The following is a 19,127-nucleotide window of genomic DNA, read 5'->3' on the forward strand; positions in this document are numbered from 1 at the left end:
TTCCTCTCTGAAATCAATACAAATATTTTCTTTTTTTCTAATATATTTTATTGATTTTTTACAGAGAGGAAGGGAGAGGGAGAGAGAGTTAGAAACATCGATGAGAGAGAAACATCGATCAGCTGCCTCCTGCACACCCCCTACTGGGGATGTGCCCGCAACCAAGGTACATGCCCTTGACTGGAATCGAACCTGGGACCCTTGAGTCCGCAGGCTGATGCTCTATCCACTGAGCCAAACCGGTTAGGGCTCAAATATTTTCTTTTAAAAAAGAACTCTTAGGGGAACCAAGATAGGAATCAGGAGCAGTGAGCCTTCTGATCCCGCATCACAAACTGTGATTAGGGGACCTGCACGTTATTTTCATAAGCTACATCCCAAACCCCTTGTGGGTTGGGTCCTGTGTGTTTTCTAAGCTGCGGGACTGCCTGTTGGTGTGAGTAACCCAGAACAATCTCTTGGAGACCGTAGGACCACCAAGCTGCTGCCGTCAGAGGCCTTTGCACGCAAAACCCAAAATTCAGGTGAAAGAGATGGCGTGTTTCACGTCTAAGAAGGAGGATGTGGTGGTGTAATTGTGTTTCTGTACTTTGAAGAATGTTTGCTCTGTTCCTTTTATTAAACAAATGTGATACAACAACAAAATTAAATACCCTTTTCCCTCTTTTCTTTGTAATGAGGGAGCTGTTCTTTATTTTAAAATTCAGCTTGCAGAAATGGATTATACTTGATAATTTGCTGTGTGTCCATAAAAACCATAAAATATAGGAAGCAGTGTTGCTAAGAGTAGCTGTTCTCATTTCCTGGCAGTCATTATATGCTTCCAATACAAAAACATTTTTCTCCTAACTATCCTTTCTGAGCTCAAAAATGGGTTTCCCTCCAGCCCCTGTCATTCAGTTATCACCTCGGGAAATGCACAGATCTAAGTGATGACCCCTTTAAAGCATCCTGCCGCATGCCACCGCTCCCATCCTTCATCTTCCGCCCCGGTCCCGTCATTAAATGTTACAGTGCCAATGTATGTTTTATAGGGTGACCCTGACGGATGTCACTTTGATACTGTGCAGGGATAATAAGATTGCACATATAATGAAAGGCCGATAAATAGAAAAATGTTTACGAGATGGAGAATGGCGGTTTTTAACAGTTTTATGGCTTTTTCCCCCTTCTTCCTCCCTCTCCCCCCCCCCCCCCCAACCTTTGCTGATAGAGTCGTCATTTCTTTACAGGAACTAGAAAATATTAAGAAGGGTGACGTGATATGATAGAACTGGCAGCAATGAAATCCCACTTGCCCTGTTGCTGAACTCCAATAAGATGAGTTCAGGAAATAATGAAGTATTCAGTGTGGGAAAGAGCACTGATTTCAGTGAATGAATTCTTGGGGTTTGAGAGCCCTACAGAGAAAACAAGTTTCCTAGTGATGGCATTATTATATTTAAAATGTTAGCAGTCTCCATTTAAACAGCCAGCATAGTAAAACCAAAGCTAAAGGCCCCTAAGTGCTGTGTGTGGGGTTTGTGTTCAGTGGAGGCCAGTCTCGTCATTGTGTCAGGACTGCCCAGGCTTCTGTGGGCCCCACGCGTGGCTGGGAGGCCCTCAGTTCAGGCTGGGCTTTAGACCAATATGTGATCGTTTTGATCTGTTTTCAAACAAGTCATTTCCAAATCTGGCTTTTATTTTTATTGTTGTTTTTGGTTAAGTGGAAAACCTCTGCTTGAGTGATAAATAGGTTTTTAATCGAACTGCTTGGACAGGCAAGCAGCAAGCGTGTGGAGGTTCAGGTTGGCCACCCAGCAGCCCTTGGTCACCTCCATGATTCTGAGCCCCGTTCACAGTCACAGCTTCAGATGCTTCTAGCTGCATGTCCGAAGTCTTTTCTTGGGGGACTCTGTTTGATCTAAACTCTTGACCATCCTTAGGAAAGGACGAGTCACTGCTTTGGGGCCAAAAAGGCCACTTGCCTGGCGCATCTCTGTGTCATATGTAGCCTAGAGTCAAAAGTAGGTTGGAAGGCTTCTCCCGTGGTGTAAGCGCGTGATGGCTTGAGGCCTGGTGGGCAGGTCGTGAGGGGGTGCTCATGGTGGGCTCCCAGGGTCTTTCTCACAGTCCGTGGAGTGTGTTGTTGGTGTGGGAAGTGGAAACCGTTTATCTAGATTGGTGCGTAGTACTGATCATGCCCTTGGGGCACCAGATGGATTTCTGATCTGGGTTCCCCTGAAGTTGCTTCAGGTTCTGTAATTCCTGGGTGCTGGGTGGTTCCACCCTGAGGCGGATGAGGAATGCAATGTGCTCTTCAGCCTCAACTATTTAGAGTCCAGGTAAGAGGTTTAAGACGCCATTGCGCTGAATTCCATAGATAAAAGATAACTCATATTTGAGCCTCTGGCTTGGTAAAGCATAGATGACTATTCGCCTAGAGTGGTTAGGATCATGAGACTCTGGGACCAACCCCCCGGGCAGTGCCGTGAAGCTGTGTGGGCTTGACCACATGACCTGCCTCCCTGTGGCTCGGTTCTCTCCTTTGTGAAGCAGGGATGATGAAGATATTTATTAGGTACCCATGAAGATTAAACATGTTAAGGTATGGAAAGGGCATAGATATAGTGCTTAGCTATCATCAAGGTAGATTTTGTAGCCCAGTGAAAGGTGGTTTGTTGGTTTGTAAATAAAGACTCTGCATGAAGAAGTGGCGGCCTGGGGTTCCTAAGCCCACCCTCCTGCCAGCCCGGCAGCCCGGCCACTCTGCAGCAGCTGCTTCCAGACCCCGCGCGGGCACATGGGTTATGTTTTCACTAGCCCAAGGGAGATGAAAAATAATGCCAATGCGGTTGCTTCCACAGCACTGAGTAATCACATTAAGGAACTCTTATTTGGAGGTTATCTATCTTTTCTTAGAAATAAAATGTCATTTCTTCTATGAAATAATGGTGAGATCAGGCGGCAGTTATTTCTAATGACATTAGTTGGCAAAATAAAAAGTTGGTAATCTCATATCTATTTTTCAAAATCTTTATCCTTCAGAGTTAATTTCAGGTGGTTTTTATTTCATGAAACACTCGTTTTGTCAAAAGTTTCATGAATACTCATTATATTCAGGATGTTGTGCTAGACCTCGGTGGTACTCACAGAGGAAGTGGTCACAGGCGTGGGGAGTCGGACCAGCTCATTCATGACAACAGTCCAAGGTTGGGGGGGTGGTGATGAAGATATTTATTAGGTACCCGTGAAGATTAAATATGTTAAGGTATGGAAAGGGCATAGATATAGTGCTTAGCTATCATCAAGGAATTACAGAACCTGCACATACTGGAGGGGCCGCGGGGAAAGGTAATGAAAGCGACCTCAGGGTGGCCTCCCGTGGTTGGGGAAAGGGGAAAGGAAGGCTTCATGGAAATGATGACGTCTGTGAAGGCCTAGCGGTGAGGGGGACCTAGACTCAGACTCTGAGGAGCCGAGTGGGGAGGGGTTCCCAGGCTGCATCCCACAGGAGAAGAGAGCACTGAGGAGCAGCAGGTTGGCCGTCTTGTGTGGAAGAAGTTTCGAGGTGGCTGGGCCTTTGTTCTGTGGGCCTTGAGGAGCCTTCGATAATTTGGAGAGGCAGGTGTCAAGGTCAGAGCTGGGCTTTGGGAAGACTGATCTAGTGTCTGTGGGGGAGGGGCCAGGCCAGGCCAGGACCTCAGTTCTGGACACCCAAGTGGAGGTGGGGGCCAAAGGTGGGATCTGCAGGTGGCCGAGGTCAGTCACTAAAGCAACATAGAGCTTTCTCATTACACTTTTGGTTAGGGGAAAAACAACACACACTAAGGCTCTCAGTTCCTTCACAATGTGCAAATGTAGTGGCAATAATGGGTAAAAAATTATTTGTTAACCTGCCCAACTGGGATTTTTTTTAATGGAGTGGGGGAAGTTCCCTGGTTCCGGAGCATCTTCGTGTGCCTCATCATTACAACAAGTGAAACCCAGGAGACCTTCGCGTACTTCCAGCTCTTCCCTTCCGTGCCTTCCCTTCACCTTTCTTCAGGAGCGGAGCTGGAGGTGGGCAGGAGGGTCTGCCCCAGAAGCAGCCGGCCCCCATCGGCGTCCCCTTGCGCTGCGTGTCGGGCAGGTGCCTTTGCAGCCTTGTGCACGCAGGAGGCTGTGATTCTGCTGTGACTCCCAGCAGATCCTCCTCCTACCAAGTGCGCTCTGAGACACAGAGGTGGCACTTAGCCAGCAGCAGCAGAGCCACGACGGTGGTGGGGCTCCTGTAGGGGTTAGGGATTCGGTCGGTTAACAGGAGAAGGAGCCCAGGAGAGCACCGCTTTAATTACCGAGTCGTTGCTGGAAGACAACCAGTTGCCGGCTGGGAAAAGCTGTGTCAAGGTGGCTGCTCCTAAACATAGCTAATGGTCCTACCCTGTGCCCGGCCTCTCACCTCAGATGTTCTGAACAGTTGTCACATCCAGCCCTTGGCTCCCCAGGGAGTGACAGGAAAGAATGACTTGCACAGGAGCCTGTGCCAGGAATTTTCCTGACTTGCTTCACTGCCCTTGATCTAATAGCTTTTGCCAAGAAACAATGTGGCGGTAGTTCCCAGGCAGGATGGTCGTGGAGATCAGAGGCCAAACTCAGCTGCAGGTCACAGCCCTGCAGTTAGACCAGCTCTTCCCAGGGGGCAGTCTCATGCCAGCCTCCCGGGTCCGGCTCCCGCAGCAGAGTCTCGTGTTCTCGGGGCCCTGGGGCGGGGAGTGCAGTCTGAGAAGCAGTTCTATGCCCTGTTTCCTTCTCCCTCCTGCCCCTACTGGGTTTGGGCCCTTGTTCGTTGCTTCCTGGAATTCTCCTTGGGAACAGACACCTTTAAAAATGGTTTTAGATCTCTCCATTCTATCCAGAAAGTAAGTGGTGGATTCCTTTACCCTCTTTATCTGGACCTCCTTGGAGGAGGCAGCGGGTAACTGAAGGGCATTCTTCAAAAGTTTTAGCAGAATACCTTGATTCTAACTGATTCTCCATTAGCAGGTAGACTTCAGGCATTGCATAGAGATCATTTAACTGTACTTTCTCTACATATTAATGTTTAAATGTTTATTTGGCATCAGAACAGTTAAAATATGTCTTAAAGCATTAAGAGAATGTCTTCTGAGTGTTCACTTTCTCACCTGAAAGGGGTGTCAGGTGCACACAGAGGCACATGTGCCAGCCCTGCACATGCAGGGTGCTGTCCATTGGCTGACAATAGTAGGTGGGCCCAAAAAGGGCCTGTAAAATGCTTCAGAGAGATGCATATGTATTTATAATGTATTTATAATTATCCACACCTGCCTCCCATCCCATCTCCTCTGCTGCCCTCTTTATAGTAGGTGGTGCTTGGTTCACAGAGGGTGCCTTTTGAAACTTTAGTGGCGAAGAAAAAAATCAGTGGAAGCATCCGTCACCAGCAGGGGTGGCCTCTATTGTGTACCTTCTGAGGCTGGGACTCCCTACGTGCAGGGACCAGGATTAGATTACTTCCTGCAGCCCCATTCTTACTTGTATAAGGAGGAGGAAACTGGGCCTGCCTTAGCGTAACTGTAATACCAGTGGTCATCCTTTTCTTCTGCTGGTCACAGAACCATGTTGTGAGAATGCAAGGTAAAGGAACACAGTATCTATACACTGACTTACAAGGAGTGTGTGTACATGGTTATTTCTGAAGGACAAGGCCTTCCATGGCTCATAAGAGAACATGTGCTAGTAGATGGCAGGCTGCAGGCACCCTGGACTTGTGTGCTGGGGCCTCTGCACCTTGTCTTCTAGCACATACCCCCACCCCCTTCCAGTGTCCAGACTTCTTTGGGTGGTTGTGGCCACAATCCTATCTAATAAAAGACAAAAAGGGTAATTGACCGTACCTTCGCTATGCTTCCCATTGGCTAATCAGGGTGATATGCAAATTAACTGCCAAGAAAGATGGCGGTTAACCACCAACAAAGATGGTGGTTAATTTGCATACATAGGCGCAATGATGGGAGGCGAAAGGGGAAGGACAGAAGAACGGTGATCGGAAACCCAGGCGCCAGGCAAGAGTTGGATCTGAGAACCAGGGCCGCCTTTGCCCGCCCCCCAGCTGGTGATCACGATCGGAAAGCTGGGCCACAGGCAAGGCGGCACCCCCAGGACCGAGGAGCTGCCTTTGCCCGCCCCCCAGCCGGTGATCGCGATTGGAGAGCTGGGGCGCAGGCAAGGCAGCACCCCTGGGGCACGGGAGCCGCCTTGCCTGCGGCCCTGTGATCGCCATCGCGATCGGAGAGCCAGGGCACAGGCAAGGCGGCACCCGGGCACCCCAGCACCTGACATGCAAAGGTCGGGGAGGAAATGACTTTTCCCAACCACATCTGCAAATATCTGGGGAAGGCATCACTGAAGAGTTCACAACAACTCTCTTACTTGGCAAGGAAGAAAAAAGTTGGCAACGGAAACAGTTCCTTACATCAAAGTTAAGGTCCCTCTGAGTAAAAACGAATATTTCCAATGTAAAGGAGAGAGCAGGCAAAAATAGTAGGTTCTCATGACTTCCACTGAAGTTTGAGCATATGACAGAGTCAAAACGAACATACAAATTAAAACAGTGGACATTCAAATGACCCGAATCAACTGTCACTGTCCCAATAGCAGCAATGCTTATGTGATAATATAGTTTAACAAACATACAAAACAAGTCACATGATAAAAGAGGTTCAGCTTCTAAAGTAAATTGAATATGTTCTTTAAAAATTCTCATGTCCTCCCCTCTGACTATATTTCTTAATTTTCCAATCAGAAAATTACCCCCAGGTGATCCAGTAACATGTAGAACTCCAGTAACCTAACTTATTTAAAAACACAAACATCCCGCCAAACGGATTTGGCTCAGTGGATAGAGCGTCGGACTGCGGACTGAAGGGTCCCGGGTTCGATTCCGGTCAAGGGCATGTATCTTGGTTGCGGGTACATCCCCACTGGGAGGCGTGCAGGAGGCAGCTGATGGATCTCTCTCATTGATGTTTCTGACTCTCTATCCCTCTCCCTTCTTCTCTGTAAAAAATCAATAAAATATATATTTAAAAAAAAAACAACAAAAAAAACATCACAACCATTTTTAAAATATTTAAATTGATATTTTAGGGTTAAAATTATAGAAGATATTTAGATTCAAATATATTTTTTGAATAGAAAATACTTGTTTTTGATTTTTAAAAAATAAACATAAAAAAATATGTGACACATTTTCCCAAGGAACTCTAAAGTAGTACCTTTCCCTCTAACTTTCTTCAAATTAAGAGAATCTATAGAGTTCCCTATACTGCACAAGTTTTAATGAAAGAAAATAAGACTTTCTAAGAGCATCAAATACATGTTTTCTTATTTACAAACATACATACTCTTCTCTCTCTCTCTCTCTCTCACACACAAAATATATTCTTACTGATTCAGAGAGGAAGGGAGAGGGAGAGAGATAGAAACATCAATGATGAGAGAATCATTGATTGGCTGCCTCCTACACGCCCCGTACTGGGGATCAAGCCCACAACCTGGGCATGTGGCCTGACCTGGAATCAAACTGTGACTTCCTGGTTCATAGGTCGATGCTAAACCACTGAGTCACACCAGCCGGGCTCAATTCTTATTTATAAATTCATTCCAAGGACATATACAACTTGAAAAGCTTTGGAAGTAATTTCAAAAAAACTAGCTTTTAAGTAACAAGAAAACAGTTATAGAAGAAAGTTTAAATTAAAAGAAAAAAATTGTTTTAATTTATTCAAGAGTGGGAACATCCTCCATGAAAATGTGTACCTTGACTGTGGATGGCTGGGTGGCTTTTCACACCTTAGGAATTCAAATGCTTTTTACAATGAAAAGAAAGAGAGTTTCATCTCATTTCTCTCCCAGGGTAGATGTCTGTCAATAGAAGGTGGACATCAATAAAAGGAGGGGCTTGCACAATCAATCCAGAAAGTCAGCAATCTATGAATAATCCAGAACCGAGTATTTATCTCCTCTGCCACACACCCTCCCTCCCAGCCAGTGAGCAAGATAATTACTCTCAAGTCAAGCTAAGTGCCCCCCAATCACAGTGGCCCAATGCTGACATACAAAGCATACAAATAATTCTCACTCTGGCAACTTTCTTGGAAGAAAAGCAGATACTGTAAATTTCTCAAAGTCTTCCTGAAACATTTTTTAAAGTAATTTTTACTTCTTTAGAAAAAATGCATACATGGCAAACCATCTGTAATAAATGCATACATGGCAAACCATCTGTAATAAAAGGCCCATTCTATAAAATTTTACCTGGTCCTACTCATATCTGCAATCATAACCATATTTACAGACAAATATATCTATACTAATAAAAGAGTAATATGCTAATTAGACCGGGAGACATTCCAGGAGACCTTCCAGATGTTCTTCTGGACAAAGCCATGGTGGCGGGGTCGAGGTAGAGGCGGTTAGAGGCCAAGAGGGGAGGGCAGTTGTGGGTGATCAGGTTGGTGGGGGGCGGGGCTGTTGGGGGTAAGCAAACCAGCAGGGGGGCCAGTTGGGGGCAAGCAGGCCATCAGTGGGGGTCAGTTGGAGGTGATCAGGACAGCGGGGGGCAGTTTGGAGTGAGCAGGCCAGCAGGGGGACAGTTGGGGATGAGCAAGCCAGTGGGTAGGGAAGGTAGGGGTGAGCAGGCCAGCAGGGGGGGCAGTTTGGGGCGAGCAGGCCAGCAGGGGGGGGCACTTGGGGGCAAGCAGGCCGGCAGCGGCGGGGAGGGGCAGTTGGGGGCGAGCAGGCCAGCAGGCAGAGTGGTTAGAGGCAATCAGGCAGGCAGGCAGGTAGGTGAGCTTTCAGAAGCCAGCAGTCCCGGATTGCGAGAGGGATGTCCGACTGCTGGTTTAGGCCCGATCCCTGTAAACTGGCAGTAGGACATCCTTCGAGGGGTCCCAAATTGGAGAGGGTGTAGGCCAGGCTGAGGAACACACCCTCCCCCGTGCACGAATTTCGTGCACCGGGCCACTAGTCTATATAATAAAAGCCTAATATGCTAAGTGTCTTACCGTTCAACCAGTCTCTATGACACACACTGACCACCAGGGGGCAGATGCTCCGACTGATACGTTAGCTTGCTGCTGAAGTCTGGCCGATCAGGACTGGGTGAAACAGGCTGGACACGCCCTGGAGCCCTCTTGCAGTCCCTCCCCTGCTCGATGGTGCACCGGTGGGGTCCCTCAGCCTGGCCTGTGCCCTCTCACAATCTGGGACCCCTTGGGGAATGTCGGAGAGCCGGTTTTAGCCTAATCCTCGCAACCCAGGCCGAGGGACCCCAACGGTGCATGGATTGTGCACCAGGCCTCTAATATGTTATAATCACAAACATTTGGACTCAATCTTGAGTGTACCCTTATGTTCTAATATGGGACCAGAATAATTGACTCCCTTTTCTTGCTTCTACATCAGTTCCCCAGAGAGCTCCTGTCTGAGGAGTTCGGTGCGGGGCACCTGCCTCTGTGCTCAGTACTGCGGACAGACAGGCTTGCTGAGAATGAGCCTCTGATACTTGAAATGCTTTCAGCACCTTCCCTCTTCAACGCTTTGTTCTGTGCTTTCATTTCCCCGTGGTCCCTGAGAGAGAAGAGATGCAGTGTATCTTAACTTTAAAAAGAAATTGATGGGGCAGGACAGGTCGCAGGTTCCCCTGTCTTAGCATTGCAGTGCCGGAGGGATATTGAAGAGCAGTTATGTTTGTGCCTAACACATGCCTGCAGGTAAATGGGCCTGCTGTGGGCGGGAAGGAGGCCCAGTCAGGGTTTCTCCTGCAGCAGGTTGCCAACTCCCTCCCCTCCTCCCCCTGCTTGTGCCTACTCGGGCCCTGGAACGTGTCTCCGGCCCAGTTTACCTGAGCTAAAGCAGAACTGGGCCCAGGCCATCCCAGCAGGTCTTACCTGAAAGGGACTTCTGCTGAAAGCACCTGTAAGCACTGAGCGGCCCAGCCCTGTTGCTTCTGTTCCGTGTGCGTGAACTTGATGGACTCACAGGCTGGCACCGGGAGGCACAGAGGAAGATGGTGGCTGAGGAGGAGCCATTCCTCCTCACGATCCCAGGAGTGGCCTGCGATGGAGCACTGGTGCCCGGAGCCTTTGTCAGCCCGACTCTTCTCGGGGTCTTATTTTCTTTCTCCCTCCTCCTGCCTCCCCCAGATAGAGCGCTGAGCTGAACAACTTGTCTCCTTCCCTCCTCATTCTCCTCTGCGTGGCACCACCCACCCCTGTTTTTATTTTGGTGGAAAATATGAGAAACCTAATGCTGCCTAGTTCCCCAGCCCTGGCAGAGGGTTGCCTTGGGATTGCGAAGAGAGCCTGCAGGAGGAAGGGGCTGCAGCCTAGATCCAGGGCCAGTCTCTTACTGCCAGTGGCTCTGTGCATATGGCCTGTCAGGAAAATCCAGAGGACCCCACCCCCACCCCCACCTCCACCAAAAGAAAAGGCAAAAGAGTTGGGGAAAGAGATGGGGGGGGGGGAGTGAGAGAGGGAGAGAGAGAGAGAGAGAATGAATTTGGTAAATATCAGCCAATGGATGTGAGCACTTCTCTTGGCAAGAGCTCCAGCCCATAGTGCTGGCGACTAGGGATGACCCACCCCTTTCTTTTCCTTTTGCCCAGGCACTTAACCAGCTTAGTCCCCTGCTGTGTGCAGTTAGAGCTCTGAGATGTGAGGTGTGTTGACTGTGAGGCCTTGTTGTGAGATGAGGTGAGAGCCGGGAACAAAATGGTCATTATCGGCCATTCATGTCGACAACATTTATACCTGTGTTTGCTGCAAGCAAAAGCAGGAGCTAATTTGCAAGGCTGCCTTTGTGGAGCTGCGTTTGATCAATGGCTGCCTGTGTTAATGTTTCAGTAAGCTATTGATTTCTGCAGCAGCTTTTGTTCCCTGAATTTATGTGCCGCGGGTCTCCGCAGAACACACTATGCATGTTTGATTAAAGTTCAATTGACTTCATTCCTGGTGAGGCTCGAGCCGCTTCCCTCCCTATTTGTAGAACCACAGCTTTCCCTGGCGTGTTCTTTTGTTTGTGCTCAAGACCTAGCCACCCATGCAGTCACCAATATGCTGTTTAATCCTCCTGGATTTGCTCCATTCCAGTGTTTAATCCCTTCGCAGACATTACAGTGGTTGAGAGGCAGCTCATAAAACCTGGTCTGGACTTTTATTTATGTATTTATTTTTGGATCAACTTTTTATATACCATAAGCATGTACTCGCTTTAAGTGCACCGTTCAGCGAGTTTTGACAACTGTATAAATCCATGTAAATACCACAGTTGATTTATAGAATATTCCCATCACCCCAGAAGGTTTCCTGGTATCCTTTTTATGAGCAGTTTTCCTACTCTCTGGATTCCAGGCCACTAACTTCCTTTTTGTGTTCACAGGGTTGCCTTTTCTAGAATGGGATTCTATAGTGTGTACCCTTTTGTGTCTGGCTGCTTTCATTCAACACAATGCTTTTCGGATTCATCCATATTGTGTATCACTGGTTTGTTCCTCTTCACTGCCGAGTCGTATTCCAGTGGGCGGGTGTGCCGCAGTGTCATTCATCCTCCCGGGTGGGGGCATCTGGGTTTCCGTGAACATTTGTGTACAAGTCCTGCATGAGCACATGCTCTTATTTCTTTTGGGTAAAACCCAGGAGTGGAATAATTGCTGGGCCGTGTGGTGGATGTTTGTCTAGCTTTCTAAGAGCTACCAAACAGCTTTACAAAGTGGTTTGACCATTTTACATGTCTAGGATATGACTTCCCCCATCTTTCCTGAATTTTGACATTTACATTCTTTCGTTTTCTCATCAACTAATTTTAGACTTGCAGGGAGGGAGGGTCCTTCAGGCTTGGTCAGTTTGATCCTTGGCACTCCAAGGATCTCTTCTGGTCACATTCTTTTTAAAAAGCTGTTACTTAGCCGAACCAGTTTGGCTCAGTGGATAGAGCATCGGCCTGTGGACTGAGGGGTCCTGGGTTCGATTCCGGTCAAGGGCATGTACCTTGGTTGCGGGCACATCCCCAGTAGGGGGCGTGCAGGAGGCAGCTGATCGATCTCTCTCATGGATGTTTCTAACTATCCCTCTCCCTTCTTCTCTGTAAAAAATCAATAAAATATATTTAAAAAAATAAAAATAAAAATAAAATAGCCGAAGCCGGTTTGGCTCAGTGGATAGAGCGTCGGCCTGCGGACTGAAGGGTCCCAGGTTCGATTCTGGTCAGGGGCATGTGCCTGAGTTGCGGGCACATCCCCAGTGGGAGATGTGCAGGAGGCAGCTGATCAATGTTTCTCTCTCATCGATGTTTCTAGCTCTCTGTCTCTCTCCCTTCCTCTCTGTGGAAAATCAGTAAAATATATTTAAAAAATAATAATAATAATAATAAAAATAAATAAAATAAAAAGCTGTTACTTAAAAGGTGACAACATTGGGTTTTATTTCAACATTGGGGTTTTATCCATGTCCTGATTTCTCACGGGCTAGAGGCGGAGGACATGGTGCAGCACCAAAGGTTTAGAGTTGTGAACCGAGCTTTTCCGAGCCTTTTTTCTGCCGGTGTCTAGCATTGGGCCAGTCGCATAGCCTTGCTAAGCTCTGGCTCCCCCTCTTTTAATCTGCAAGTTATGCCATCTTTTAAACCATTTAAATTTTTTCAAAACATTCATTCTTGAGAAATAGGAACAATCCCTGGTCACCACGTGGGGCAGTATTGCATAATAGACCACTGCTGTGGCGCAGTGTCAGTGTGGCTGCCTTTCAACAGCCTTGAAGTCAGACTGAGGTTTGACAGGGACGCTGGTGGTACCCCACCACCTGATTTTCTCCCCATTTTTATTTCCCTCCGTCTCTTATAGCTTCACACTCTCTCTCAGATTCCAGGCCTCTGCATCCACTGGCCCTAAAAGGAGGAGGTGGAAGGAACCACTTTGGGTCTCCTTGTTCTTCCCTCGCCTTCAGGGTCGGGCTCTGGTCTACTGCACCAGTTGCCCTTCTGAGCTGATGTGCACGCCACTCTGGCAACGGATTCGAAGGGTGACAGTCACCTGCCTTGGCTTCTGTTCTGTTTTTTCATAAGAAAACAGATCAGTTTCGTGTTGGTACGTGTCTCTTAATCTCCTGGTGGATTTATGAGTTTGTTCCCTCCAGCCAGCCCACACCAACGATCAGTATAGATAAACGACATTCCAGGCGGGGACGGTAGGAGCAGGAGGTTCTGGCATCATGGCCGTAGGGCTCAGGGACGTTCGCCTGCATTTGTAGAACAGCATGACAGACAGACAAATCAGAAATTCAAGGGCAGTTCTACATTTTCCCTGTTGTTCATCACCTTCTCATGGAGCCGAAAAGGGGCTGGGTAGTGGCGGGCTCCTGGTCTCCATGGCCTTTAAACACTGGCCGTCACAGGCACTTCGTTGAGTGGCGTTTGGAAAGAAGCACATCCCCACTCTGAGAGAGGCATGCTGTGTGCTTGTGCTGATCCTTTCAGGCTCTGGTGACAACCGTGGTCCTCTCCTCAGGAACTGCCCAGGCAGAGAATCCCGCTCCTGGGCAGCGAGTGCTGAGCACACAATTGCCTGCTTTGCAGAAGCCATTTTCCCACCCAGAGTCTGCCCACTTCCCTGCCACCTTCCTCCATCGTGCTTCGGTCTTCTGCAGTGTTTAATGACACCTCGTCTGATGGGCACTCCGTCGCGTGCGTGCCTTACGTGGCTTCTGCGCTGCTTTGTATTTTTCCGTCCTTCCAACACTGACCTAGCTCTCCGGTCTGGAGAGCAGAATCTTCTCTTTCTTAGCTCCTCCATTCACAGGCATTCAGCCTCTGGTCGGCTGCACTGGTGCTCGGGTGACATCCCCCAGGGCGACGTCCTAGGATACCGTCGTCTGCCAAGTTAATTGACTTTGTGCAATATTTATTTAATTAGAGGAGATCAATGTGAGCTTGGCTCTCTCGCTGCCTTAAGTGTTTTGTTTGTTTTTAAGTTAAAGATATTTTATCTTGGGATTTTTGTCTAAAGAAATCGGTCTAGCTGAAACCGGTTTGGCTCAGTGGATAGAGCGTCGGCTTGTGGACTGAAAGGTCCCAGGTTCGATTCCGGTCAAGGGCGTGTACCTTGGTTGCGGGCACATCCCCAGTAGGAGATGTGCAGGAGGCAGCTGATCGATGTTTCTAACTCTCTATCTCTCTCCCTTCCTCTCTGTAAAAAATCAATAAAATATATTTAAAAAAAAAAAAAAAAAGGAAATCGGTCTTTCGTTAGCTGAATGCCATGCACCCATTTGTGTGGCTGGTGCCTGCTGTCCCTGGAGTTGCAGTGCCACAAGTGCTATCTTTTTAGGAGATGCCTTGGCTCTCTTTCTGCGGGGCCATGAAAAAAGAAGCTCTTTTTGCCTTGAAGACTGACCTGGTGACATGTGGCATTTCATCTGCACAGCAGCACCACTGTCTGTCCGCTCTTGGTCTTTCTTTGTCAAGCCCCCGTCACTGCCTTTCGGACTTGGTGCCCCCTCGTCCCAGTGTGGGCACTCAGATTGGAATGGGGGCTGTGGAGCAGGTTTTGGTTTGGGGTTTCTGCTCTTCCTGACCTCCCACCTGGCCCGAGGTCCCCGCCACCTCCGTTATATCCTTGATTGTTTCTGGAGTCATCTGTCTGGCCAGGTGGTTCCTCATCCTGGATTTCACTGGAAGGCTGTGAAGAACGGACACGCACACACACACACACACACACGTGCGGTTAGAATTATTGATGCACCTCCAGTGCTCAGGACAGAGGTGGCACCTGGCATTTAGTAGGCATCCACAATCCCTGTTGAGTGAATGGATGTTCCTGGCGTCTAGAAGGTGTGCTCTCCTGGGCGGAGGTGACAGGCCCCATTTGCCCAGCTTTTTCCTCTTGACCCCAGGAGCAAACTGTTGTTGGTCCTGGTCTCCCGGGTAGACAGCTGGTATAAACCAGCTTCTGCTCCCACAGAGGGGACAGGGGACGCCAAGTCCCTCCGGACACCTCCCTCACGCCAGCCCTTCTTTTCTGCAGGGGGAACTGATCACCTTCTATTACTACTGGAAGAAAACCCCAGAGGCAGCCAGCTCCCGGGCCCATCGCAGGCACCGCAGGCAGGCTGTGTTCAGGAGGATTAAGACCCGCACTGCGTCCACACCCGTCAACACACCTTCCAGACCCCCCTCCAGTGAATTCTGTAAGTGGGGGGTTTTCACACGCTGTGTCCCAGTTCTGGGCCTGCACTCACCGGCGGCCTTGTCAGCGTGCGGCTGGAGCCGATGCCCGGGAACCGTGTGCGCACGCGCAGGCGTGTGCTAGTGCACAGCCTGGCCTGAGTGTCACACTGACTTGGGATCTGGTAGAGAGTTTTACAGATCACTCGTTCATTTAAATTTTTCTAGTAAACACAACGTCATTTTAATTTTTTACAAAAGTAAGTCTTGGCCTTGGCCTGAGGATTTGGGTAATTTAGGAAGTTGTTCCACTCAGTAGCCGGTGTACTGTTTGAGTTTTCATTGCACTTGGATTGTGGTGGCAATAAGAGCAGATTAACATTTTTTCTTTTTCCTCCTGCCATACCAAGCTCTTTCCTCGCGGTCCCACTGTGACGTGTGATATGACAATGAAGCCACGCCCACTAACCCTAAATACTAGGATGCAGCAGTAGATAGAGTCCAGGGCACAGACCTCCAAGGGTCGCTAAAGTTGCACATGCAAACAAGAAGCCATCGGGGTCACCCAGGGCTGGCGGGGTGGCCCTGGCCAGAGCCAGGTCCTTCAGGATGCTGCGTGTGTCAGGGAGGCACCACGGGTGCCTCTTCACCCTGTGCAGATTCACCGGTTGTGGGTGCCCTCCACCCAGGTTTCAGGTGTGACACCAGCCCCCAGCAATGTAGTAGGGCAAGCTCTTGGGTACCCCCCCCCCCTCGCCCCACCGCCCCTCACACACAAGTACTTTGTTCTGAAGACTGGCCCTGAGAAATCCAGAGGGGTCCTACCTCAGCCTACTGGGCCACTCGGCCTGGTGGGCTCAGAGCCTGGGGCAGGCCGAGTGTGACGGTCCCCCAACCCTCACCCTGTGTTATGCCTGCCCATGCCCAGTGGACCTGAGCTCGGCCAGTGAGGACGACTTTGACAGTGAGGCCAGCGACCAGGAGCTGAAGGGCTACCCCTGCCGCCATTGCTTCAGCACCAGTGGGTGGGCCTTTGCCATTGCCCTTGGGTTGGCTTTCGGGGCCCCGCAAGAAATTGGAGATTTCATTTACGTCTCCCCCCCCCCCCCCCCCCCCCGTGAATTCAGTACAGAATGCTGACCAGTGGGTAGGACAGGCATGGTCAAGGTTGGGGCCAGGGCAGCTATTGTCGCTCCTCCTGGGTACCCCAACATAAGGGGGCAGGGGTTTCCTGAAATGCTGTCGTCCTGGGCGAGAGCAGGGCAGCACCAGCACCTGAGCTGTGCGAGTGTCGGGTGTCTGCCCGAGCCCAGTACTGCGCGGTTCTCATGGCACCGGGGTGGGTTGAGCCCCCTGCTCAGATGCCCCAAGGACACTGGTTTTTGAGGTTTGGCCCCCAACCCCCTTCCCTCACGCAGCCTCCAAAGATTGGCACCACGGGGGCCGGGAGAACATCCTGCTCTGCACAGACTGCCGCATCCACTTCAAGAAATACGGCGAGCTCCCGCCCATCGAGAAGCCCGTGGACCCCCCGCCCTTTATGTTCAAACCCGTCAAAGAGGAAGACGATGGGCTCAGCGGGAAACATAGCATGAGGACGCGGCGGAGTCGAGGCTCGGTGAGTCCCGGGGCCGGCGACCGAGCCTTCCGGCCACACCTCCAGCTTCCTAGGATGCCGGGGTGCAGGCACCCCGAGACTGAAACGGTTTGCCCGGAGGCATTAGCCTTTCCTGTGGGCTGCCCTCTCCCTCCCTCCTCCTGGGGCGTCAGTGTGGCCATGGGTCTCGGTTTTGCCTCAGGGCAGGCTCTCCAAGTCCCTCCGGCCTCCCTCTGGCCCGTGGCCGGTCTCTAGGGGCGCATAGCTCTGCTATTTGAAACTTGCTGGCTTTTTTTAAATGTTTGATCCAGTTTGGGAAACATTTAGGTACATGTTTTTACTCACAGCATAGCCTCGTCCTTCCGTAAAGAGACTGTTTTCCAGGTTGGAAATGCAGCCGGGACCTTTGAGAGTGAGGGCTCTCCCAGGTCGGGCCTTTTAGGCAAGTGGGTGGCACCTCCACCTTCCTCTGACCCCAGGTCCTGCCCGCCAACTGCTGCTCGCTCACAGGAGCAGATGGGCCAGCATGAGTCACTGTGCCCTGTCTTTTCGGAGCCCCCGTGGCCTTGCAGAAACGTGCTGACGTGCTCGGTGGTCTAGGGGCTGAGCCGCGTTATTTGACAGCTCGTGTCTCTGGGTCACCCCCTCCTGGCAGGTGGCACAGCAGGTGCTGTTTTGGTTGGGTTGGGCAGGTACCTGGAATAAGCACAAAGGCGAGGTGACTGAGAGCTGGCTGTGTAATGGTCATTCTGGAGAGCGTGGCGGAGGGGACTGTCCCCACTGACGGAGGCCCCTCAGAAACCCTTGCTCACTTCCAGCCCGTCGTTCAGGAGGGTCCCGGAGGCGAGTCCGTGGGGTGAAGCCGAGAATGGCTTTTCCACGTGAACCCACCCATTCACCCCTCCTCCCTTCACTCCATACTGACCCTGTCCGTGAGGGACAGCCAGGGTGCTTGTTGTTTGCCAGGGGCTGGGATTTGGCATGAGGCCAACAGTGGGGTCTGCTCTTGATGCCCCTGTGTGTGTGCTGGGGTCCAGTCTCACCAGCCCTGGGTTTGGGTGGGCAGATGTCAGACATTGCGCAGTGGTCGAAAGAAGCAGCCAGCCAGCCCTGATGGTCGCACCTCGCCACAATGAAGACATCCGCTCCAGTGGCCGGAACTCCCCCAGCGCTGCCAGCACCTCCAGCAATGACAGTAAAGCAGAGACTGTGAAGAAGCTGGCCAAGGTAAGAGGTGGGGGGCGGGGGGGGGCTGCTGGGCCCACCCTCCAGGACAGCCTGACTGCTGGAGTTGGTGCTCAGCTCCCTCCGACACGGGCCGCAGCTCATCCAAGGAGCCTCCCAGGGAACCAGCCTTGCCCTGGCCTGGGGCTGCAGCCTGGGGCCTGGGGCCTGGGGCCTGGAGAAGGGGGTCCAGCTCAGCTCCTAGCACTGACCTTTCGGGGCTCCCAAGGCCTCAGAGGCGGAAGGCGCAGGGGGGTGATTGAAGATGCTTGTTCCTGCCTGGCTCTGGCGCTCCCCTTCCAGAGCTTTCTTGCTTCTGGAGATAGAGCTCAGACTGTGGGACGGGGTGTCAGCACCCAGTCACCATATCCTGCCCCCGAGGCTGAGGGGACCCCTCTCGGCTGACCCCCTGTGCGCTTGCCCCCTGCAGAAGGTGAAGGAGGGAGTCTCGTCGCCTCTGAAGAGCACCAAGCGCCAGCGGGAGAAGGTGGCCTCGGACACAGAGGAGGCCGACAGGACCAGCTCCAAGAAGACGAAAACCCAGGTGGGGCCTGCAGCTGCAGCGAATGCCCGAGAAGCCCTCCGCCGAGTTCCCGAGGGGGTGGCAGGGCCCTCTCTCCCAGGGAGGGGCTGGGTCAGGGCAGGACCGCTGGTCCTTGAGGACAAGCTGGCTGCCTGCTGTGCGTGTGCGGGCTCTGGCCACCCAGGGCACACTAGAGCGTCCCTCCTCGCCTCTCGCCTCAGGAGATCAGCCGGCCCAACTCGCCGTCCGAAGGCGAGGGGGAGAGTTCTGACAGCCGCAGCGTCAACGATGAGGGCAGCAGTGACCCCAAAGACATCGACCAGGACAATCGCAGCACGTCCCCCAGCATCCCCAGCCCCCAGGACAATGAGAGCGACTCGGACTCCTCTGCGCAGCAGCAGACCCTGCAGGCCCAGCCCCCAGCCTTGCAGGCTCCCCCTGGGGCTGCTCCAGCTCCCTCCACAGCCCCCCCAGGAGCGCCCCAGCTTCCCACCCCGGGGCCCACGCCCTCTGCCGTTCCTCCACAGGGCTCCCCCTCAGCCTCCACAGCCGTCCAGCCAGGCTCCGCCGGGTTCTGCTTCCCAT

At 51.2% G+C, this 19,127-nt stretch overlaps 1 protein-coding gene across 1 annotated transcript in view; it reads left to right on the plus strand.

The window, feature by feature from the left end:
• LOC102427293 (arginine-glutamic acid dipeptide repeats protein) overlaps window positions 1-19,127 on the plus strand; it is a 215,182-nt gene that overhangs the window by 188,382 nt on the left and 7,673 nt on the right. The window contains 7 exon segments of the mRNA XM_014447016.1: window positions 15,059-15,221; window positions 16,127-16,219; window positions 16,617-16,828; window positions 17,869-17,924; window positions 17,926-18,022; window positions 18,450-18,563; window positions 18,764-19,126. Coding sequence (XP_014302502.1) covers window positions 15,059-15,221; window positions 16,127-16,219; window positions 16,617-16,828; window positions 17,869-17,924; window positions 17,926-18,022; window positions 18,450-18,563; window positions 18,764-19,126 — 1,098 coding nt within the window.

This window comes from Myotis lucifugus, unplaced genomic scaffold (assembly GCF_000147115.1).
Source record: "Myotis lucifugus unplaced genomic scaffold, Myoluc2.0 scaffold_603, whole genome shotgun sequence".
NCBI lineage: Eukaryota > Metazoa > Chordata > Mammalia > Chiroptera > Vespertilionidae > Myotis > Myotis lucifugus.